Below are 25,011 nucleotides of genomic sequence, written 5' to 3'. Positions count from 1 at the left end.
TCATCTCGTATGTTTTGCGCTCTAATAAAAGGCATAAAAATACCCCCCAAAAAGTACCAGAAGTTGGCACTGAATGCTTAATCAGATTTTTATGCTTTACTCAAACTTTGGTCAGATATTTCCTGAAACATTCATGTTGTGTAAACAACAAATATGTTTTGCAGAAAACATGTCCTAAAAATGTCAGCGATCTTTGCCAGGAAACACATTATTTACCATAATGCGTTTGGCAAATCTGAAGTAGCGAGGAAATGACAAAACCACAAAGATACTGAAACACAGGCATCATATTTGTATTGATATGATGCCTATGTATTAAACGTTTTCAAAGTTATCCAGCCCTATATTCAGACATAAATAATCCTGAAAACACAAACACAAAAGTCTCATTGTGGATTTAGTAAAATTTTATTTATCTACAATTATTCCTCCATACAGGCATAAAGACTGATAGATTCTTTTTTCATTTCAATGTGGCTCATAAATTGATAAGTTACACAGTATCATACAGAAGCTGGATGCCAGAACTGGACAAAAAGTTGCAAAAATATCTTTTTTGTCTTTACATCTTTTCTGTCAGTGTTTTGCAGCATATTGTAGAGCAGTTAGGTTGTGTCGTCAAAGTCAAATGAAACAACTCTGAGTGTTGAAATACTATAACACATTGAACTCCAACTGATTGGGGGTGTGGAGATAAAGTCAGGACGCAGCACAGTGACATGTTGCAGGTGATCTTAATGCTGTAGGTGCATCATCGTACGTCTGGTGAGAGCAGTAGAGCAGGATGGGAAAAAAGCCTGAAGAGCTCACCAGCATCTTTATGATAAAATGAGAATAATATCAAATCTGCTTATAGTTGAATTTTTGCTACATTTCAAATCCTCCTCTCTAAATTTCCCAGATGACGTGTGTGTCAAAATTAACCTAGCACTATGTGACAATACATTACACAACATAACACAAGACTGGTAAAATCCATCACAACCTGATGGTAAAAGTGGCAGAGATGAATGCACTGACATGTTCAAATCTTTTAACTGTCACTGAAAACTGTGGAACCACATCTTGAACAAAAAAAGTCCAAATAACTAACATGTACATGTGATGTGACAGAGGGGGGAAAAGAAAAATGAAGATAGCATGGCAGCTGAAAGAGAAACTGCTTCAATATATTAGTCCTATGCTTCAGTTTCTCGGGTGTGTCTTTTCTTGCCTGCTGGAAAACAAATTCCCATCACTCCTTTTTCTTCTTTCAGTGTTTTTTCTCTAATCCTCATTATCATCCTCCTCCTCCTCCTCCTCCTCCTCATCATCGTCTGTTTGGTCCCTGGCGTCGAGGTCGTCTTCATCGTCCACCTGTAAGGAAAGTGTCAGTCTAACTAAAGCAAACACACAAAACACAGCTGAGTGGTCAGGACACAAAGCAAGGTCTTTGAAGGTGTTGCTCTTATCATAAAGCTTACTCGATAGTCACGATATCTGCGCTACCAAAAACTACCACCACAGTTAACTGGTTAAACTGGGAGCTTCGAAGACTAGTAACCCATTACATTAACGCCTCTTTTCACCAACATGCACAGATGTTTTTGTCTTGAGTAGTGAATACAGAGGCTGTTTCCTTTACACTTACGTAGGTTTTTTCCCCTTCTTCACCTCCTGACAAATGTTGGATCAACCAACTTGAGCCTCTGCAACCTACAGTTACCCATAACACCCTTCTCTATGTCAGTTTGCAGTACGGGAGCCCTGAGAGGCAAGTGAGAAAAAAAAGTCTGATCTAAGTTGTTTTCTCTCCTGTGTATATGACTCAAGAACAGGTGGAGAAAAAAAAGGAAAATATTCTAAGTTCAGTTTCTTTTGATGTCTGTGAAACAGGTGGGGGAAAAAAGGTTAATAGGTTAAAAGGATAGTTTTTGTTGACCAAATTAACACTGTACGATTTTATTTCCTGACTATCAACTGGCCCAGACAACTCTATCTGATTGGTTGTGACACCCAAATCATAACTACAGTCGGCACAATAATTATTATGTGTGTTACCGCCTTTCATAAAATACACCTAAATTTAAACAAAAATATCCCCTTTTAAAGCAGAGGTCATTCAGTCAAACTAGCATTTGGCTCGTCTATACAACCTCCAATCTCCACAGGTTTGGATGAGTGCGGTCTCACCCTTTCAGCAATTATAACATGACCAGAGTTTAAACTCCTGATGAATTTAGAAAAGAAATATAATACTGATAGTTTGTCTACCGTCTCTCCCAGGTCTTTGAGTTTTTGTTTGAGGTTGTGGATCTTCTGGTCCTGGTCTGCCAGCAGCATCAGCAGGTCGTCCTGCTCCTTCTTGGACTCTTGCACCTCTGTCTGCAGCTTTGCTTTCTCCGTCTGCAGGATGGCCACCGTGCTGGTGGCTGAAGCCAGCTGCTGCTCCAGCTCCGCACGGCTCTCCGACGAGCTTTTTGCCTCCTCCTGAAGCAGTGAGGAAGAGGGAGAGGACAGAAGAGGAAGAGGCGGGGGTGGGGTGGGGGCAATGACAGGCGGAGGGTGTAGATGTTGAAGAGAATGATCCATAAATACAAATAATGGGAACCCAGGAAAAACCCTAACATCTGATGACTAGTTCAAAGCAGGTCAGAGCCAACTGGTGTATAAATATCGGAAGTAAATCAGGGTGAAGTGATGTAATGCTTCAGAGATCACAGACATGAAGACATTTTGTTGAACAATTATTCTACACACCTTGAGTCTCTCTGTCTCAGTTGTCTGTGCTGCGAGTCTGCGCTCTACTTCGGCCATCTTGGCAGCGTCTAATGAGCCATCACTGCTGGGGACTGCGTCCGAGGACTGAGAGAAACCAGTGGAAGGTTGATTAATTTAGTATCTGTAAAGAATAATGTAATATATTTGGCACAAAATGTCATATTTGCATGGTATTTACTGCAGCTTCAGCTCTTCTCAGTAGCTCTTGCCTCTCTGCCTTCATCTGGTTGATTTCTGCCGACTGGGACTGGACCTGACTCCTCAAAACCTCCAGCTCCTGCAACAAACAAAGTCAACCAATACTTGCAAAAAGACATGTAGGATATGAATTCATTATCTGAAAATAAGAAAAATGCTTTAGATTTAAGTTTTAAGGTTAAGTCTGGTGGTATTTTTGGTATATTTGGTATATTTTTGTTATTGTCAGCTAACAAATATTGCTTGTGTAGCCAAAGTCTGATATATTTTAGTCCACTGTGTCATAGAGCTCCATTCTTGTCCAAAAATTATTAAAAATACATAAATGATCCACCCTGTTACACTGGTAAAAATGTTCTTTCATTACCATGACCAATTTTTCTAATCTCCAATAGGAACAAATGGGCTTGGGGCTGAGTGACAGAAGCAAGAGAAGTCGAAAAGGTATACGAGGCAGACCAATTTTGTTGGTTTTCGCCTTTTCATGGAATTTGATGTTGAAAAATATAGAATAATGCCAGCTTATACTTTACACATATATTCGTTAGAAAACAAAAGTCACGTTCATGCTCTTAAGGGTTTTTAAAGGTTTAATCAATCAAACTGGGGAAAGAGGAAGTGTATAGTGATGAATCCCACCTTGAGCAGTTCTGTGTTGTCTGATCCTCCTGCTGAATCTTCTGCTGTCTGTGACCTCTACATACAGTGAAAACATAATATATTAGTGATACACTATAATGTCATTGTCACTGTGACAGGATAAAAGTAAAAGTCTACATACAGTTCTAATTGTAATATTATTTTCAGAATAGGGCTGCAACTAACGACTATGTTCATTATCAATTAATCTGATGATTATTTTCATTTAGTCTATAGAATGTCAGAAAATCGTGAAAAATGTCCATCAGTTTCCCCGAGCCGAAGGTGAAGTCTTTAAAATGTCTTGTTTTGTCACAAAGATAATCAGTTTACAATGATAAAAAACATAGAAAGGCAGCAAACCATCACATTGAGAAAGCCAAAAATAGGAAATGTTTGGAGCTTTTGCTCAAAAAGTAAGTTAAATGATTATCAAAATAGTTGTCGATCGACTAATTGATTAATCGACCAGTAGTTGCAGCTCTAATTCAGAACCAACAACATGAGCTCTCTGTCTTACAAAAACAAACAAAAAGTGCTGTTGCCCAAATATGGTTTGAAGTTCTGTTGTAAGAATTTGTTTGTTGTTTTAAGTAGTTTTGATTTGTCTGAAAACTGTAGCTGGAGTCCATTACTGTAATGGTTTGAAGTTCAGAAAAAGTCATTTAGTATTCAAAGTCTACCTGCTGTTTATATGTTATGTATGGATCTGACCAGAGAAAGCTAAACACAGTTTGCGTAATGATGTCAACTGTTTTTCACGCAACAGTGATGACTTGGAAGGCAGTTTGTCTACTAGCAATCATATTCTGGTGGTTGAACAGTGACCACCATTGCTGTTTGGGAAACGCTCCCCAGGGTGTCACTGAGCTGTGTGTGGAGGAGTGTGTTTTGCCTGCACAGCTTGTCTGCATCCACTTGAAGCTTACACACACACACACACACACACACACACACACACACACACACAGATAGTGATAAACTCTGCGCCCCCTGACAACAGCTCAACAACTTTGAAACAACATTTTTCTTCGTTCTTCGCTGTTTTTTTTCATGGAACTTGTTCAGAAAATCAGACCCCAGTACGACGCCCCAGCACACACACACACACACACACACACACAAATAGATACTGTACGTAAATATTTACTCACCAGGGTGTTGATGAGTGTGTCTTTTTCCCCGAGTTGTGTCTGAAGGAGTGTGTGCTGCTTGCGGAGCTCCTCCACCTCCTCTCTGAGCTGTGTGAGCTCCTCTGTCTGCAGCCCGTTCACCTGTGAGCCATCTCCCTGGCTGTTAGACTGACTCTCCTTACCTGAAGTTATGACCACATGCACAAACTCAGTTCAAATGTCAAACTCAACAGGAAATGTAATATGAATGTTGATGTTACCCCTCCATTGATTTTTGTAAGGTATGTATACATATACACAATACAAAACCAGCCACTGTAAATAATATAGCCCGAGCAATACTGGATATTTTAGGCTGATACTGGTTTTAATATTTGGGAGTTTAAAAAATATTTGGAAGTTTATCAGTGTGGCTCTGGTACAGTAAAAACTGATAAGGCAAGAGTTCAGACTGTTTCACATAGTCTTTTTGTCTCTTTAGAGGCAAGTCTGTTCACATCCTGGGTTTTACTTACATAGTTTTAAGCCATCACACTATGCGGTTAACATGATAACAGTTTACTCACTATCTAAATTCTTTAGATAAGGCGTTGTGGACTCTGCTACACTCAGTATTACTACAGAGAAACAAGGAAACCACCTGAGTTAAATTACTACTCAAACTATGTAACACACAATTGATATCGCGCCTTTCTGGTTTAAGTTGGTAATTTATTGTAGTTGTGCATGTTCATAGCATGAACCAGTCTGACGATTCTGGTGCATTCACTTTCATTTCCACTTCAGAATAAGTGATTTAACATATTGTTGTAAAAACTGTGGGCTTGTTTAAGGGAATAGGTTCACATTTTGGGAAATAAGATTATATTAGTTTTCTTCACGAGAGTTAGATGAGAAGATCGATACCACTCTCACGTCTGTGCATCAAGTGCGGAGTTGAGATGTTGTTAGCTTAGCTTTGCATAAAGACCGGAAGCAGGGGGAAACAGAGCCTGGCTCTGTCAATAGTTCTATGCTTACAAGCACCTCTAAAGCTCACTAATTAACATGTTGTATCTTGTTTGTTTGATCTGTACACAAACAGAAATGTAAAAACAACAATTTGAGTTTCGGGGGAAATACATGTAACAATTTCTTGACAAACAACAGTTTATCCATCCACCAAGTACTTCTGCGAAATGTTTCAAGCTTTAGCAAAGATTGCCAGATGTGATGGTCGGGGAGCACAGGTTTTAGTATAGATTTCTGTACACCTAACTGAAATGACAAGACTCCACGAAATCACTACTCCTTCCTGTTGTTTGCCAAGAAATTGTCACATAACTCCCTTAAAACAACAAATTTGTTGTGAAAGAAAGCGAATAGGTGCATTTCCCAAAATGTTACTACTCCTTTAAAACCTCTCTGATCATGCATATTGTTGCCCTGTGCACTCCGTTGTAAAACTGTAAACTTGCGATGTCGCTGCATATCACTGTCGCCCCATATCTCAGCAATGGAGCAATAAAACGCATCAACAACAGATGGTAGCCAAATATATTAGAACAAGTTAACTTAAAGGCCTTTAACTTTGCCTTTAGGATAGGATTAAAATGTTCATATTGTTAACTCACATTGGTCCAACCTTTTCTCTACAAATTGCATTTTACAATGAACAAACCAGACAGAGTACTTCTTGTGATGAATTCTATCCTTGTTCTTTCTCGAGGACACAAAACACCTGTGACATGTTAACCAATGAGGCGAACCCACCTAATTTTAGCTTTAGGATGTTGTACTGATCTTTGTGCTGCTGGATCTGGGAAAGCTGCTGGGTGACTGTAGCCTGCATCTGTTCATTCTGAGATGACATGGACGACACCTGCTCTTTCAGCTCTTGGATCTGAGCATCCTGAAGATCATACAATAAAAATAAAATAGTCAACAGGAGAGTACATCAAATATAAATAACATCAAATACACACAAAAACAAAACCACATGCAGAATTGAAAATGGCACCACCACTTAGCTCTGTTTACCTGTTCTCTGATCAGCTCTTTATACTGAGTTACAATGTTGTCATGTTGCTCTAATGTCTTCTTCACCTCCTCCTCCTTCTTCTCCTCCTCACTGGATTTGTGAACTGCTTTGGTGATCACACCTGTTTAGAGTTTAGCGGGAGAAATAATTCGTAAGAACACCCATGAATCTTTGTGGCCACGATAAGATAATTATCACTGGATGTCGAGAACTGTCTCTGACTGACCCTCCAGTTCTTTGACCAGCTTGGTGAACTCGTGGTCGAACAGCATCTGCTCTGGAGACGGGAAAACTGGCTGCGGCTTCTGACCCGCCCGCGAGTACAGCTCATGTTTGGTGATGAAGCCCAGTTTCTCTACAAAGTTTTCCTTTCCAATCCGTTTCTCGATGAGCTGCTTTAGCTTCTCTCTGAGGAGGACAGAGATGACATGGCAGGTCTTAAACAGGACAGAGCGTTTAAACAGACACTGCGTTGACATGATTTAAGTTTATGAACACATTAACACAGTATATGTACACTTTAACTGCATAACAGAGACCCAGGGCATGGAAGTATCACTGCAATAACAACAAAAAAGGAGAGGAAAGAAATGAAAGATTACTCGCAGCTGTCTTTTGTACCCGAATAATACAACTGCATGTGAATTGGGGTTTTAGACTAATAAGACTACACAGTTCATGTGAATGTGTTTTGGTTCAATAATAATGGGTAAGTTATTTTCAAGGCATGTGAGCTGACGCTTACTTGGTGTAGTTTTCCAGTGAGTTGTCGTTATAATAGATGCAGATGCCGAGAAGCAGCGCACACAGGCCCTGCACCAGCCTTTCATCCTCTCCCAAGTTCTCTGAGATCTGTGCAGTCAGCTACAGGAGTCACAGAGTCAAGGATTCATTCAGTTTCAGACTCCCACACCCCTTTTTAACCTGGAAGTGGAATATGACGTTCCCATTCTCATTGATAATCAGTTCTTGTTGGCACATTTTATGCTGAGTGATTGAATTCCCAAACTGAATTCCTAAAAAGTTATTACTTAAAAATTAAAATACAAGGTCCAGCCAAAAGAAGTGAATACTGAGTAACACTTTAGACATTTGTTGTAATAAAACTGGTGGATGGCTTGTAAGCTGCTTCAAGGATACAAAGGGAACGTTTTCCTGATTGTGTAGAAAGTGTGTGACAGCTATCGGACAGTTGCTGATCCATGTACACAGCAGCATGAGGAGGCCCACCCTGGTCTGCACTTTACTGCCCTGCAGAGCACAAGAACAAACAAAAGAAATGTCAAGTATGCTTCTTGGATGACAGTAAAAATGGCTGACAAGTGTCCAATGTAGACCAAATATGTGATATTCTAGAGATATTAAAATATAAGAGTTTAGACAATGAAGAACCAGATGCTAAATATGGGAGGTTATGTACATCAAGGCACGTGATCATGACCAGTATCAGAAGGGCAACCAATATTACAATTAATTAGAATTTGAATCCTGGACATAGATTTTTAGATTAATTCTAGATTGGGACATTAGTTAAGCAACAGCTCGTGTCATTTCTTTAAAGAGCAAGTTATAATTTCCATTTGCTGAGTGTGACACAAGACTATCAAGAAATCCAACAAAATTATTGCCAATGTATTAAATTCCAACAGGAAGAAAGTAAAAAGGGGGCTGATAAAATGGTAACAAAAGTGCTTGAATATGAGTTGGTTTTAAAACAAGCTTTAATTTTGTTGGCGCATGACATTTCTAGCAATTAGCCCATTTTTCTTCCCAACATGTCATGATGGGAGAAAAACACTGCATTTGATTTCCCAATCAACAAAAATAAGGAAAAGGTTAAGTAAATCCATCACTGCTTAAGTGGGAGCACTCACAACAACCATTAGTAGTTAGTAATCACAAACAAAAAACTAGAACAGTCAAAATTAATATATTCAGTATATTCAAACAAGGTTATGTTGACCAGAGCAAGCAATCCCGTATTAATAAATCAAGGTCCCTAAAGCCTAAAAAACCCTTATCTTTACTTGCAGCCATCACATATTCCAAGTTCACAATTTTCAATTAGTGTGTGGATTGCAATTTTCATTCTGCGAGTGATTGATGACTTACAATTATCATGGAATCGTAACTGAAATGTTACTGTTTTTCCAGCTATCAGCTCATGCAAAGCAAAACCTGCTAAATGTGCTTTTTAAGAATGAAAAAGGAACTGTAAAAAAATGGTATAAAAATGATCATGTATTTCCATGAAAACAGCTTTGAGAATAAGGCATGAGAGGTTTAAGATCTACAACAGACCTCAACCTGGAGTTTCTTTTCTCTTTACAACAGTCAGCTTCCAATGGACACACAGTTATAGGAAACTTATGCCAGTAAGTAATTATGCAGTTTCGAATAATTTATCTCAATCAGCTGTAGAAAAAGAAAGGATGATTTTCATGGAGTTGGAATGTAAGATGATGAAAATCGATACAGATTAAAACACAGTGCAAAGGCAAATAGAATCTATAAACTCTACACTGTAGCTTAAGGCTGCTAATAAGATGGTGCATTAACACTTCATCATCACATCATGCTTTAAGAAGAGCAGACCTCTTTCCTGTAGTGAAATAAACAATGCCAAAGTTGAATAAGTATGGAGGTCTGAGCAATGAAGGTGTGGGACAAAAACTTCCATACAGCATTCCATACTACAAAAACTTACAAAATCACCTTTTCAGATTTAGTCTCCAAATGTGACGAAATGCAAAAAATTAAGAGGAAAACAAAAGACAGGAAAATGACCACAATTATTAATTGAACACTGGCCTCTGCAAAAAAATGGATATACTGTGCTTTTGTATGTGTTTGTGTGGGTGACTGTGGTTAAAACTACAGCCAGGGTTCAACGTTAAGGGTTTTTTCAGAAATCTACTTTTACTTGCCCCTATACAAATTGTTTTATTTATTAGCTGTTCAAATAACAACAAAAACTAAAGTTAACTGTCATGTTTAATCTTTATAAATAAAGTAAATGAATCAGAACAAGGACACAGTGAGTCATAGTTGCAAAGCAACAAACATTACTGCATATTGAAAATGGTATGACAATGCCCCCTCCTTCTCCCCAGAGATGAACTCCTTAACTGTGAGTGAGTGAGAAATTATTCAAGTCAACTTTTTCTTTACCCGCCACCATTTTCTCATGAGTAGGGATGGGTATCATTAGGATATTAATGATACTACTATTGTTATCGATGCTGTAATTGGTTCAGCTCTTTTTCATTACTAAATAATTGCTATTTAAAAAATATATTATTTTTAAAAAGAATAAATTCAGAACAGAATTAGAATTGAATATCTTAAATATAACTTAATATTATTTCTAGAGCAGCAACAGTGTATACAACAGCAAAGTCACTATATAAACTCAATCATATTTCACTGGAAACAAATCTAAAATGTCAGTAAAATAAATCAGATTCCTGACATCAAAATACTGAGTGAAATTTAGAAAGAATGAAGAACGCAGACATCAGTCAGTATCAGTCTTTCCTACTGTCCTCTGTCCTCCTCCCTCTGCTACGATTCACTGCAGGTAAGTTACCGCTGGTAGAGAGAGGAGGGGCTGGTTTGTCTCAGCCAGCAGCTAAGATTTGTGACAAACTAAGTTAAACAGTTACATACAATACACAGACAGCTTCATTTTAGCTTGTTTGTAACAATTCACTATTAGCCGAGCTAGCTCACTGTGCTTGTGTAAACATATTAGATACTGCAGACAGAGCAGATTAAAATATCGCTTTCTACATGTTCACGTTTGTTGTTGTTAACTCGAGTAACCTCCACCTCGGCCTGTCTGATCTGCTGACTGCGCTCCGTGTGTCGGTGTGTATGTGGAGGAGCTCAGCCCCGACACAGACAGCGAGCGTGATAATACTATGGTCTTTAATGATTTTGCCCGTTTAATACCGGGTTTCAGTACCCATCCCACCTCACGAGTGCCCAATCAGTATGTGCAACTCTTAACAGAGATATCCACTTCCACCACCAGCTGTGGAAAAATACATGTGTTTAATTCATTTTTTACCACTTGCCTGATCGGGCAAGTGAGTTGCTAGATTTACTTGGCATTTTACTTGCCCCAAGCAATCGGGCAATCCTTATTGTTGAGCCCTGCTCCATCTAGTCACTGAAACCTAAATAAAGGAACATCCCTTCCTTCAAAGCTGAAAACCACCATTACAACAGATTATAAGAGAAAGCCATCTAGACTCAACACCAGCACATTACCTTTAACTCTCAAAGCTAACTGACCACATGCTTGTCAGCCTGGGGGATCCTACAGTTAGGAGGATATCACAGCCAGGGGTTTGGTTGGGAGCAAAAATAATGTATTGCATTGGTCCAACGGGTTTGCTCCCAGTTGGATGTGTCTGGAATACCTCCACAGGCGGGCATCCAGAAGGCAACCTGTTCAGATGTCTAAACACCCGGTGCGCAAAATCAATTTTTCTTGCTTGCATCTGCAATTTCATTTTTTCCCCATCATTACCCCAAGTTAAGGACCATAGGTGAGGGCTAGCATGAAGATTTACTGGCAAATCAAGAACATTGCCTTCGGGGTCAGCTCCTTCCAGTAAAAACCTGCACTTCTCCTGACACCACACCAATCCACCAGTCAATCTCTCGCTCCATCTTACCCTCACTAATAAACAAGATCCTGATATGCTTCAAATTCCCTCACATAGAGCAGCAACTTGCTCCCAACACAAAGGGGTACCATGGCCTTAGAGTGTTGACAATCCCCAATAATTGGAGCACACCATTTTCTTAAAACTGGGAGCACAAGGCTCTTTGAGGGCAACCAAAATGATTCTCCATCGTACCCCGTATTCCTTAGACAGAAAAGTTTTTGTTTACTCCACCACAGAAGCTGTAGTCCTTCTGCCTTTGCAGTACCTGTCTGTTAATTCAGGAGTCTCTTGGGCTAACCAAGTAAGAAAGATGTCAATCTTTAACATGATGGCTTATTTCCTCTTTCTTTGCTGTCATGTCTGGCACCGATGACTTCTAGCCACAACTCTGAGCACTCAGATTTCATGTCCCAGACATACCATGGGAAAAGATTTTTCCAGTGGTGGTAGTTGAAGACCCCACGGACATGTGCCTGTAGCAGATATCCACAGTATAACCTCACTGTACATTTGAATTTACCAGGTCTATCTGGCAGTTTCCCCCACCACCTAATCAACTCACCATGAGGTGGTGTTGTAAGCAGGTACATGTAAATAAGACGACAAGACAAACAAGAGTGGAGTCACTAGGAGAGGAAAACACCCAAAAGCTGCTGCAGCACACACTTCCTAAACAGACAAATAAGGGCTTGGAGCACAGCAAAAGGCCGAAGGTCACAGCTCAAAGTAAGTGTTATGACGACATCGGCAGAGATAAAACCACAAAAAACAGCTGCTGTGTCCCTTTTCTCTGAACCTCTCATGGGTGTCCATTTGTGTACTTTCAATAACTCTACTAGTGAACACAGTGAGAGCAACTACAGCTTCCAAATCTGTGGGAAGGAGTGCACCCATTTGCCACCCTAATGAGGAAGCACTGGGTAATAGCCATAAGTTAGGGACGAAGAAGTGGTAGTAAAGAGTTAAAGGGAAGCAATATCCCCCAGCGTGGGCCAATGAGACCCCTACTACAGATGCCAAGCCAAAATAACCAGCATAGGTGCCGCCCACACTCAAAACACACACACAGGCATAGTACACACACACACACACACACACAGACACACACACACATTTTACTTACCCGCCGGATGATCTTATCTCCCTGCAAAACCACAATAATGTGACACTGTTCTATTCACTGCTGTTGACACTTCAGTATTAACCTTTGTTTATATGCCAAAAATATGCCTCTATTCTTGCACAGTCCTTCCTACCAAGACATACATAACCTGTTAGCATCTCCTTCATTCCAGCAGTTAACAATGCCACTGTGTTTGTCATACCTGGGAGAGGATGTTGGTGCACTGCTGCAGCAGGGAGACAGGGGGCTTTCCCAGGCTGGTGGCCAGTTGAACCCTCAACAGCTGCTCCTTCTGGGTGAGGTTGTCCTGCAGGGCGTGAGCCAAGGCTACTGCAGCACACCAGTTGGACAGAGAGTCTGCTGAGAACAGGCCTCCGCACAGCAGCTGGCCCGCTGAGATGGAATTGGCTGATGAAAAAAGTGAGAAATTCAGTAAAAAAGTGCGGTAATATGCATTGTTCAATGTGCATGCCTAAACCCCATTCAGCTCCAGGCCTAACTCCTAAGTTCCTTTTTATCATAACATGAACCGAAAATGTCCGAGCTTAACAGTGATGATTTCGGTGATTACATTTTTAAAAAACTGATGGATGCTCGATTTGTCAGTGTCATGACAATTTATTTTTAGCCATCACCTGTGAGCAAGATGGTTCTCCCACACTCACAAGTGATGTTATTTCCTATAATGTATTTAGTTTATCCTGCATCACATTATATATCAGCCTGTCAGTGTTTTAAATGTGTTGAATCCAAAGCATAACCACTAAAAAAATCTATTTCACAGTTATAACTGTTGTACAGCAGAGATGTCAATATTCTACAGGGGGAACTTCTACTCCTTGTTGAAAGTGGGAGTAGGAAGCTTCAAAACGACTCAAGTTTAGCACTGAGGTAGGATCATCTTTAGTGCTAATCAATCTTTAATGGTGTTCTGAAAAGGTGCTATATAGAAAGCTGTTAAAATTGACTGCTTTAAAACACTGCCTTCATAAAATTGATTAACTTACTGGATTACTGTCTGTACGAGGAAACCAATGATGTCTTCTCAGGACAGTTGGTCTACAAACTCTTGAAAATTCTAGCAAAACAACTGATAATGCCACTTATAAGTTCTCAACATGGTTTAACTGACCATCAATGGTGGAGGGCAGCAGCGTAGCAACAATCTCCCCCTGGCCTTTCTGGTTTTTGTAGAGGAAACACTGGAAACAGTAGAGGACTGCACATCGAAGCACAAATGGTTGTCTCTCATTCACCATGGACATGAGCAGCACCACAATGGCTGGTCTATGGACAGATGAAGAAGAGAGATAAGAGAGAAAGTTAGGTCCGTACAGAATTTACTATCAGATGGAAATGGGAGATATAATATCTTGGTCCGTTGGTTGCATCTTACCTTGGTGGATTTGAGGGAGCGTTGACGGATGCAAAGTAGTCCTGGTTGACCTGTGAGCCTCTGATAACCTCTGATACAGTGTTGATGGTCTGAAAGAAAGTGGCCAGATCACAAGCTTGAATGCAGGATGTCACATAGGTGCCAAGCCTTCTGAGTAAGCAGCTATTGTTCTCTGTATTGGGTAATACATTCTAAGTACTACTGTCATTACCTCAGTGAGGATGTCAGCAGGCACACCAGTGGCCATGAGGATGGTACACAGCTGCTGCAGTAGACCACACTGGTACATGGACTTCTGGCAGCTGGCTGTAGCTCCAGGAGAGTTCACCGGAGACACCATGACTCGCACCAACTGGAAACAGAATATTGTGCAAGATTTTAGCAAAACTATACCCCATTGCTCTGCTTGTTTAATTTGTAAATAGTTTATAGCAACATGAATGTTCTGCTTTACCTGCAGCATGAGGTGGAGGTTGGTGACCTTCTGAGCAGACCAGCCAGAGTTATCATCACCGACCTCAAACCAAGGCTTCATTCTCTGAATGTAGGAGCCCTCCTTGAAGAAGTTCTGATTGGAGCTGTTGTTCTTTAGCAGGTTGAGCAGCAGCAGCAAACAGTCCTCCACCACAATACCTACACAAGAAAAATAATATTACCATTCTAATTACAGAAAATACAAGAGCTGTATTGTATTTAAATGTTTAGAGACAATCACAAAATCCTTTTACCTCCATCACTGCTGCCCTCTTCTGTGATGATGTCTAGAAGACGCTCAAATGCGTTTTCAAATGCCACAATTTTCTGAATGGCAGCATTGCTTTTGGTCAGCTGTTGAAGCAACAGCAAGCCCTGTTGGAAGTGAAAAACAGGTCGTCATGCATCTCCTGAAAATCTGATGGTTGTAGCGTTATATTTATACTTAACTGTCATGACAAAAAGATAGTTAAGTATAAATATTGTATTAAACACTTAGCGGACATTCAGACCAAAATCAGCCCTGCGTTAAAACAATGCAGGAGGCTGCGTTGGTGGGGGCATGTTGTTTAAGGTACAAGTGAGACAGGAAATACAATCCAGGAAGTCCAGTTTGAGTAACAGATCTGTGAGTTTGAGAGCTTCTCAGACACCAAAACACTGCACAGGGGTTTATAATAATATAATATATTACTGTGAGCTAAACAGTAGAAATACAACATTCACGTTACAAAGTAATCCACCGGGAATGTGTGCTTGCATGTATGTGATTTGCCAACGCAGCGCCTTCCCGGATGACGTTACATAGCGCTGCAGCAAAACTTGTGCCAGGTACAACCCTTTTTGCCGGAGCCCTCTGTGTTGGCATTGCCGCTGTGCTGACGGACTGGCCGAAATGAATGAGGGGGCTGCATTTTTTCACACAGAACTAAAGTCGGTCTGAACACTGCGTTAGTTTCAGAGGCTTTTGAAGGTAGTTTATTACAAAATGGCAGATTAAACAGCAGGGACAAGTACTCACATCATTGCGAATTACTTCTCTAGAGTCTGCCAATAGGTCCATCAATCTGGAAACACCTGTGGATAGACACAGAAATAAAAAGGGCTATTAAATACTAGTTAAAGTTTTTGTTTTTTTAAATGAGAAAGAAATGTTGATAAAATGTTGAGGGTGCAGCTCATGAGTAAAATCCTAACATTACAAAACAAGTTTGATCAGATGTGGAGAGGAGAAACTCACCCATGGGGCTGACCAGAATGATACCCTGGACCTGGACACCCTGGTTCTTCAAAAGAGCAGTCAACAGCTTCACCCCGGGCCAACGCACATGGAAGTCAAACTCCTAAAAATCACATCAATGCATAAATATGTCAGGAAGTTATGTTTAGACAAATATAATACTTGCCACTGGAGCAGAAACAGCTCAGTACCTCCAACAGAGTGAGAAGCAAGGTCACATGTTCAGGGTCCTGAACGAACGTCTCTGTGAACTGGGCACCCAGGTCATCTGCCTGCTTCTGAGCAGCCTCATCTGTGAAGGACATTGAAAGCTGAATTTAGTAAAGTCTCTAATAAATACTTCAGCAGGAGTCATCAGTTTAGTGAGGGAGCCAGTTGGTTTGTTCATAGCAGTCAGCTTGAGTTAGACAGCAATAATTATTAAATCTGCAACTTCTCAAAAACTTCCCAGAGTGTTAATAACTGGTGATTTTCTGATATTGAATAATGACTTCATAGGGAAGGATATGTGAAACCAAGTCAAGAAATGTGCACATGCTCAGGGTGATACTTGTGAAAAATAAAGGCCGACACATAAGATAAGGGATAGTTGGATGGGAGGGTGAACAGGGTGAGCTCAGTAGGGTTATTGTAAAAGGGATTCTACTGTGTATACATAGGAATAGGCATTTAATGTGGGATGAGCTGAGACCTTTAGTGTGACAACCTGGTTAGCAACACCACAGCACTGAGAAAAATAACAATGGAGATAGTTTTAGATGCTTTTACCCATGTTTTGATATAGCCATCTCTAAAATTTCTGCTTCCACCCCAAAACAGTGAAGATAATGTAATTTTGGTCAAGGCATTGGAAAATCAATAATCAATATCTTTATATTAAGAATGGATCAATTAACTATGTGTAATGTGAAAGGGGTCGTTTGTAGTGATGGACCCACGCAGAATTATCACCTGACTCAAAAGAACTTTTTAGTTTGTTTTAGCTCATTGTTTTGGTTTTCCGGCCCGGATCTTTACAGTTTTGATTCCCTCTCAACGCTATTTGTTTTCAGTCACAGCAGGCAGCAGCTGTTTTCAGTGAAAACACTCTGATAAACCCACTGTACTCAACCTGCCCAGCACCAAACGGCAAACAGAAAAAGCTAGAGACTAGCTGGTGAAGATAGTTGAGCATTTAACAGCTAAAGAAGCAGATATTTCCCTCGGGAGTTGGTTGAGACCAAAAACAGAGCTAAATAGAGAATATTGGACTTACACTTGCCAGGTGTCGAGAAACACAACTCCAAATTTAAGCAAATTTTGCTCTGAGTGTGTTGGATGTGTAAATAGGCAACTATTATTGCTGACATGTTTGTCATAACAACTTTATCAGGGGGCCAAAACAAAATCAATTAACAGCAATATGTCTTTCAAGAAACTGTCTCCCTATTACTAACAAATCCACAGATCTCAAAACAAAACGCTAGCTACTATTAGAGGAAGGTGAGGAAGTATGATTTTGTTTGTAATTTGGGTGAACTGATACTGAAAACAACATTTCAAGAAGCAAACAGAATTAAACAGTAAAATTTCACAGTACAAAAACAACCAGCTATTAAAATGTGAGGGAAACAAAGGAGCAAAGAGAAATGACAGAAGTTTAGGGATGTGATGGTATTAGTGAAGCATTCTTGTTACCACCCAAACACCTTCACATTTGTGCCAACCAATTTTAGTGAAGTTAGTTATCTAGCAGTACTATAACTACTGCATGGATAGCTTGGTTTCAGTACTGACCAGGCACGGAAACATTCTTATGTTTCCCTGAGACAGGGATATGGGTTACTGCGTCTGCGAGAGCAGGGAGGGAAGAGTAAGTTTAAAGCCTCACCCAAAAGCTAGCATTCATTTCAACCACTCTGAAGAAGTGTGGAATCATCTGACTGATTCTTGTGAAGACATGCCATGACAGTAACCAAAACGCAGCCTTGAATTTTATCAGCAAGTTTACAGACTGTGACTCTGACTTCTTCCACAACCCAACCAAGAGGAACCTGTGATTTTTAAGTGCTGCTGGGGGGGGGGGACATCATGCACAGTCAAAGAATTTTACCTTCTGATTCATCTGTTGGGTTAAAACATGGAAGAGAAGAGAGACGAGAATCTTTATATAAAGCAGTCATCATCAGTTCACAGAAGAGGGGAATACAAATTGACTGATGTCCATTTGACATGAATTGAAATTACACATGCAAACAAAACAATTGCTCAGTCAGTCAAGACCGTTTACAGTAGCCACACAATTAGGAGAAATGATCTTCAAATGGTAACCAATTTAAGGTGAATTTCATTATTTCTAATAATTGTAGGAGGGTTTCACACCTTGCTCTTCCTCCTCATCATTGCAGATGATGTTGTACAGTGTGTCCAAAGCATAGCCAAGGATTTCAGAGTCAGACCTGTTCAATTAGCAGGAAGAAGTAGAGTTAACAAAACACAGGCTTCATTGTTAACAGAACTTGAGTCAAACAAAAAACATCTACTACATATTACTCATAAATAGGTACAAAGCTCTTTTTAGGACAACATGACAGATACCAAACAAAAACACAAATATTACATCAACATACCTGTCAGTTTGCAGTATGTTAATCAAGTGATCCATCGCCTGTGTGCCAACTTCCATGCGATATTTCTACAAAAAATAATAGGCGAGTTTATTTGTATGCACCTTTCAACAACAAGGCAATTCAAAATGTTGTATATGAGACATGAAAAGGCATTAAGACAAGACATAAAAGAAACACAAGGCAATATAAATAGACTAGGATTTTGAAAGAGTAAAATAAAAGATAAAAATAAGCTATAATTAATAAAACTGAAGAATATAAGCTACAGCGCAGCTACAGGACAGTGCAAGATGTGAATGAATAGAAGGCACTGGCTGGCAAACAGAAAACTTCTTGATTTACAAGAACTGTTTTCTGGAAGTTTGTTCCAGATAAATAGTGCATAGAAGTTGAGTGCTGCTGCTTCTCCGTGTTTAATTTTGACCCTAGGGACAGCTAGTAGACCTGAACCCAGATGACCTGAGAGATCTGGACAGTTCATAGCTTTGCAGCAGATCAGAAATGTTTTGTTTTCGGCCCTAAACCCCTCAGTGCTTTATAAACCAACGGTAGTATTTTAATAATACTCATAATATCAGTGACCCTGCTGACAAGATGCTTTAAAAAAATAAAGGAATTTCAATCAATGTGGACAACGAAAAATAACAATCATGAACTTCATATTGTATTTGTTATAAAATACAGGAAGTCTACACATCCGTCTCTATGTTTCTGACACCACTGCATGTCAATGTGCAGCCCTGTGCCTCCTAAACCCATTATTCATGGCTGATAAACTCATTACTCATGGTTGATGGGGCAGCCAGTAACAAAACTGTCCATGAACAGAAGTAAGAGGTGGCTTTGTAGAGGTCTATGTCAATGATTAGTTCATTTTAATCAGCAGAGTTTGACGAATGAGAGTTTTATCCCAGTACAGACAGACAGTGTGACAGAGGAGAAAACATTCACAAATGTCCCCATTCATGACATTAATACAGGGCAACAGCGATTGTGATCTGTAAATTAAAAAAGGTTAATACACTAAACACCTACTGATTTTTTTCAGTATTATGGAAGCATCACTAATGTTGATTAAAACAAATCTCTACCCACAAACCCCATCAGACATACACTCAGTTGCCAGTTTATTATATTTAGATAATAGATAAAAAAAATATGCAGTCAAATACAGCAGCTCTGCAATAAATCTGACCTTTAAGAAGATTATAATGTTACATTTTTATTCAAACTGCTTTTCATACTGAGGTGTTATATTATAGGTGTATATTGTCCACCCCATTCATATCAATGAAGGTAGAGTAAATGTTGGAAACATTCTCAGTAAATCCCAACACAATTCAGCAGAACAACAAACTGAACATCATAACCTTCATTAAGGGAGGATTTATTGCAGGACTGTTGTATTTGACTGTATTAGTTTTAGCTAGGTGTACCTAATAAACTGGAAACTGAGTATATTTCTTCTGCACCTGTTTCTAATAACTTTGTCTTTATACTTTACCTTAGAGAGGGACTTAAGAGCACGGACAGCATCTCTGCGGTCTTCTAGGAGCGTCGATGAAGCTACCCGGTCACACAACTTCTGGATCTGTCAATAGAAGAATCATTATTATTTTGCTTGCATTTCTGCCTCATTTACAGCGAAGAGATGATTTTTGTATTTATATGTCTTGATAAGGGGGGGGGATCAGTGGACGTGATGTTGCCATATTCTTCAGAGGCATGGAGTAACAAGGTATCACAAATGTTTCACTTGTTTTATTTTGGTCTGAGGGGTCATGAGATGACTGACAGGAAAGGAAAGCAGAAAAAAAAAACATTTCCGTTACACAAAGTCATGCGTATGTTTTAACACTTTCCTCTAATCTTTGTAAATTATTGGATGATTTTACTTATTCGGGATTCTGCTTTGCTATTTTTTTCACCTACGTTTATGTACATTATAGTTAAATGTTTATTGTTTGCCTGTCTTTGTTCAGCTTTGTTGTCCTTGTTTTTAGCTGTATATTTATTTCAATCTATCTTCGTGAAAATTGTTGTTGGAACTGTGTGCAACATTCAGAGGGTTAATGAAAAATCTGAGTCAAATTCCTTAAATTTGTACACATACTTGGCCAACAAAGCTGATTCTGATTAATTCTGAAAACAAGAAAAAAAAACATATTCTTTGGTTAAAATGATCACAACCAGTCAATATATATGCAACTGGTAACATATGCCACATTGCTTCAATAAGGGGCCAGAGAGGTGAGGAAACACTGGTCTACAGGACAGAATTAATCAGTTTTCTATAGAAAACACTATACTGCAGAATGGGACAAATATCTATTGATAATACAGTAAATTGACTGTAAATATGATTTACTGGCTCAAAAAAGTGGATTAATGTTTAGTTACTCTTTAAATACCAGTAGTGGGAAAGACAGCGCTGACATGAATGTATTGTGCATTCTGCAGAAGGAACAAGCTGCATCTCTGAACAGCCAAAACAGGAATGTTTACTGACAAAGATGTGATTATCTGGCTATAACACTCCTGCAATGCCAGCAGGAGCAATTTCCAAGCAGAATAGCACTGCATACAATACTCTGCATGCATCTTATATGCTGCTGTACATTAAGATGTTGATTGTTTCATACTAGGATTATACCCTGTGAGGATTTTCTATTTTATATCACTGGAAATTAAATATCTTCGGGTGTTGAACAACACAAGCAACTTGAAGATGTCACCTTGGACTCTGGGAAATGTTCACTATTTTCTGACTTTTTGTTTTTGGCCTAACAATTAATTTAGAAAGCAATGAGCAGGTTAATCGATAATGAAAGTAATCATTAGCTGCAGAGCTACATGACAGTTCATAGAAAGAAGGTTCTTATGTGGCACTATAGCTTAATTGCCTTTGATTCTATCCCGTATACTGGATGTGAATATATTTATATTCTGTATTGTTGGGGGCTATTTGAAAATAAACATATTGTAGGAAAATGTTGATTGAGTGACTGCCAGACAGCTGATACTCCTAATAGTCCTTATTGTCTCATTTCTTTCTTTCATTCATTCATTCATTCAATCATTATAGCTACACGTAGTGAAACAGCAGATATGTCACAGACAGTGCTACTGCTGACTGACAGATATGCTACGTTAGCTAATTAGCCTTCTGACTAGCTCGTTGTTCTAATTTAGGGAGGCCCCAGTCTCTTAACATATCATTCTGGGTGTTTTTTAGAGAAATAAAAAAAGGTGTAAAAACACACGTTTTATAGGTGACGTGTGTGTGGCGGAGTTTGTCAGGTACACAGCGGTGGAAATCTTAGCTAGCCGGAGCTAGCCAGGCTGGTTTCCTACCGTCTCCGCTCCGGACGGCTGCGGCCCGGCTGCCTGCCCACCCATCACTCCTCTGAAGAAGTTCATCTTTACAGACGTCCTCTCGGTGCCGTATTCAAAGCGTCTCTCCTTCCGAAAAAACCCTCAGACTCCCCCCTCAGTGGTCAGTGTAGTAACTATGTGAATAGAAAAGGGTAACGGGTACACAATGATGATTTTGTTACACTGTGTACACTGACTAACCGACCCCGGAACACAAATGTGAGTGCACTGCGCATGCGCGCAGACGTGGCGATACGTGGCTGATCAGCAGTCAAGTGAGTTCAGTTATTTAAAGGCCAAGAAAAACTCATTCATTACACTGTGTGTGAAAGTTCATACACTAATACAAAGAGACCAATTTCATTCAATTCATCACTGTGTGAAAGATAACACAAAAGGAGTAGTGATGTAGAAATAATGCACAACAATGCAGAAATACTAGTAAAGGTTCTGCTTTAAAAATCCTACTTAAGTGAAAGTACAGGTGTTTATACTCAAGTACTTAATAAGCAGCAGAGTGGCTTCTGTCAGTGCTATATTAGTATATATTATATAATTAGAATATTATTATGGGTGCATAAACATGTAGGGTTGTAAGATGCACTTTAATGTTGTAAGTATGTATGTAATGTTGTGTTTTAATTTTAAATGATGAGGGCCATTAGTACTCAGATCCTGTACTTAAGTAAAAGTAGAAATACCATGGTCTAAAAATACTCCATTACAAGAAGTATTATCAGTAAAATGTACTTCTATCAAATGTAAAAGTACTCCTTTCACAGTGTTATATTATTATAGGATATTATACTGTTTTTTATCACTAACAAATACATGTATGAGCATTTTAATGTTGTAGTTCATCAATGTGGAGCCAATTTTAGATACTTTGTATACTACTGGGGAAATTAGTAGCATATTACTGCATGATAAGCATATCATATGTTTTTTCTAATGTAAAAAGTATCTAGTAACTCTAAAAGTCAAATAAATGTAGGGGAGTAAAAAGTACAATATTTATCTCTGAAATGTAGTGGAGTAGTCAAGTCAAGTTTATTTCTAGAACACATTTTAACACAGCTTAAGCTGACCAAAGTGCTCTACAAAAGAACATTCAAATATAAAGTACAAAAAATAAGAAACACAAAGAGAAACATACCAACGACAACAATAAACAACAAAGGACAAAATACAGAGTTATAGACATGACAACCGATTAAAAGATTAGAGGGCCAAAAAGGTCAATGAATAAAAATGTGCCTTCAGCGTAGATTTAAAAACAGAGATGGAGGGAGTGAGCACATCTAATATCTAACGGCAGCTGGTTCCACAATCGTGGAGCAGCAACTGCAAAGGCTCTGTCACTTTTTAGTTTTAGTGGAGACCCTGGGAAGTACAAGAGAGATTTGTTGACAGACCTAAGAGAACTAGGAACTGAGTGCCAGTGAATAAGGTCTGTGATATAAGATGGGGCCCAACCATTAAGAGCCTTGAAAGTAATCAGCAAGGCCTTCAATTGGATACTAAAATGAACAGGGAGCCAATGAAGAGAGTCTGGGACTGGGGTGATGTGCTCACGCTTTTTGGTACCAGTCAGCATCCTTGCCGCTGCATTTTGGACCAACTGCAGCCGAGTTAATGAAGACTGGAGAAGGCCTAAGTAAAGGAAATTACAATAATCCAGTCGTGATGTAATTAAGGCGTGAATTACTTTTTCCATATCACGGAAAGACAGAATTAGCTTAAGTTTGGAAATGGTTCTTAGCTGGTAGTAACTAAGTGCAGAATCAAAGATAACACCCAGGTTTTTTACATTTGACTTCACATATGGGGTGAGGTGGTCTAGCATACTGGCGAGGTGGAAATTATTTGTCATCCAGCCTTTCATGGATCCTTTCAGGGAATCCCAAGATTTTAGTGGGAGGTACAGCTGAGAATCATCTGCGTAGAAGTGACAGGAGATGAGAGTAGAAGTATAAAGTAGCACAGAATGGAAATACTCAAGTAAAGTACGTCAAAACTGTACTGAGGTTCAGTACTTTAGTAAATGTACTTAGTTATGCACTGTTTATAAGGCAGTGGTTGACTGTGTCAAAATATAGCTTTAAGACCTTATTATTTCAGGTGATATTGTGCTTACATGGTACGTTCTTAACAAAATGTGTATTAAATCAAATTTGCCACACACAAATTGGACATTGTGCAAACCTGGGGACAAGTAGTATTCAAGGAAAAGAGGGCTTGTTAGTTTCTGGGTCTTTGCTGTTGGGCAGTTTAATCTGTACCAGTGCATCACATTTTATAACATTGTCATGTGTTTAGTAAATAAAATCTTACTCTGCAAATTAGTAACTATGGCTGTAAAAATTACAATATTTCTGTCTAAAGAGTAGTGGAGTGTAAAGTAACACAAAATTAAAATACTCCAGTAAAGTACAAGTACCTCAAAACTGTTCAAGAGGTAATACAAAAATACAAAAACAATTTATAGAGCAAGAAAGGGAACAACTATTTCAGAATCTAGTTTTATGTTGTTTATCTATGGTTTTATTTTATGTGTATTTATTTCCTATGTTTCGGTAATCAGCGTTGGTCAATTAGGATGGGAGCACTGTAATGTCCATGTTTTTATGGATGAATAAATTGAACCTTGAAAAAAGTTATAGAGGCCATGACCTCAGTGTCCTCAATGGTAGCTACAGCCCCGACTCCATCTGCCATTTGCCTGATCTAATGTCTGTGTTCACTCACTGAGCTCTTCAGGATGTAGTCTGTACATCTATCTCACAGGGCCAAAACACTGAGCTTAAACAAACCTTGTTTCTACACAAGCTGATTCATGTACACTCAGTAATTAAAGTAATTAAGATTCTAATGATAAAGTAATTTTGGGAAGTATTAGTGAAGGTCATGTCCTCTGTAGACCCTCTGGGGTCTAAGGAAATTGTAAAAACATTTGAGGCAAATTTATGATTTTGGGCTATATGTATAAAATTGTAACATTTTAGTATTTTTTAGACTAAGTATATTAAATTCATATATTTAATTCTGACTTTTAAGAAGAACAAAAAGGATTCTTTATTTCCCCACCAGGATGTTATTTCTTTCAGCTTTGATAAAGCATTTAGAGCTTTGTACTGGGAAATAAAAATCTACACAGAATATGACTGAACAGTTAGAGCCTCTGAAAACTTGGTGTTAAATCTTCAAAAATGTATCTTTAACATTAAATATTTATGATTAAATAAGCCGCAATCAAAGTTAAAGTTTGGAAAACATCCTTAGTTATTATTAACCTAGTTTAAGTAAAAGTATTATCAAAAGTAAAAGTACTCATTCTGCAGTAAAATGTCAGTGTTTTACTATTG

General features: G+C 39.0%; 1 protein-coding gene across 6 annotated transcripts; it reads right to left on the bottom strand.

Moving 5' to 3' along the window:
- Positions 1-389: 389 nt before the first annotated feature.
- Positions 390-21,897, bottom strand: uso1 (USO1 vesicle transport factor). 6 transcript variants are annotated; one of them, XM_044191681.1, is made up of 27 exons: positions 21,626-21,897; positions 19,776-19,862; positions 18,272-18,336; positions 18,024-18,100; positions 17,755-17,766; positions 17,439-17,492; positions 15,854-15,954; positions 15,663-15,765; positions 15,444-15,499; positions 14,677-14,797; positions 14,403-14,581; positions 14,160-14,300; positions 13,949-14,037; positions 13,685-13,839; positions 12,755-12,960; positions 12,553-12,573; positions 7,891-8,001; positions 7,496-7,614; positions 6,977-7,158; positions 6,750-6,871; positions 6,483-6,621; positions 4,752-4,912; positions 3,598-3,654; positions 2,939-3,037; positions 2,740-2,844; positions 2,254-2,469; positions 390-1,356 (listed from the first exon to the last, which is right to left on the bottom strand). In XM_044191681.1, exons 1-27 carry the CDS (start codon positions 21,689-21,691, stop codon positions 1,267-1,269), a joined length of 2,934 nt encoding a protein of 977 aa, XP_044047616.1. In that variant the 5' UTR covers positions 21,692-21,897; the 3' UTR covers positions 390-1,266. The 6 variants fall into 6 exon arrangements, with proteins under 6 accessions (XP_044047616.1, XP_044047619.1, XP_044047617.1 ...); XM_044191684.1 differs by lacking the exon at positions 17,439-17,492; XM_044191682.1 differs by lacking the exon at positions 17,755-17,766.
- Positions 21,898-25,011: the final 3,114 nt, after the last annotated feature.

This window comes from Siniperca chuatsi, linkage group LG3, assembly GCF_020085105.1.
Source record: "Siniperca chuatsi isolate FFG_IHB_CAS linkage group LG3, ASM2008510v1, whole genome shotgun sequence".
NCBI lineage: Eukaryota > Metazoa > Chordata > Actinopteri > Centrarchiformes > Sinipercidae > Siniperca > Siniperca chuatsi.
Note: the sequence above shows the minus strand (reverse complement) of the source record. Positions and strands in the feature narration are given on the sequence as shown.

Bases quoted from the DNA above. Each gene is read 5' to 3' on its own strand.
- uso1 (XM_044191681.1), bottom strand. From the start codon at position 21,691: ATGAACTTCTTCAGAGGAGTGATGGGTGGGCAGGCAGCCGGGCCGCAG. The intron at 15,955-17,438 runs GTCAGTACTGAA...TGTCCTTCACAG, and splicing joins TAAGAATGTTTCCGTGCCTG to ATGAGGCTGCTCAGAAGCAG. The intron at 14,798-15,443 runs GTGAGTACTTGT...CACTTCCAACAG, and splicing joins GAGAAGTAATTCGCAATGAT to GGCTTGCTGTTGCTTCAACA.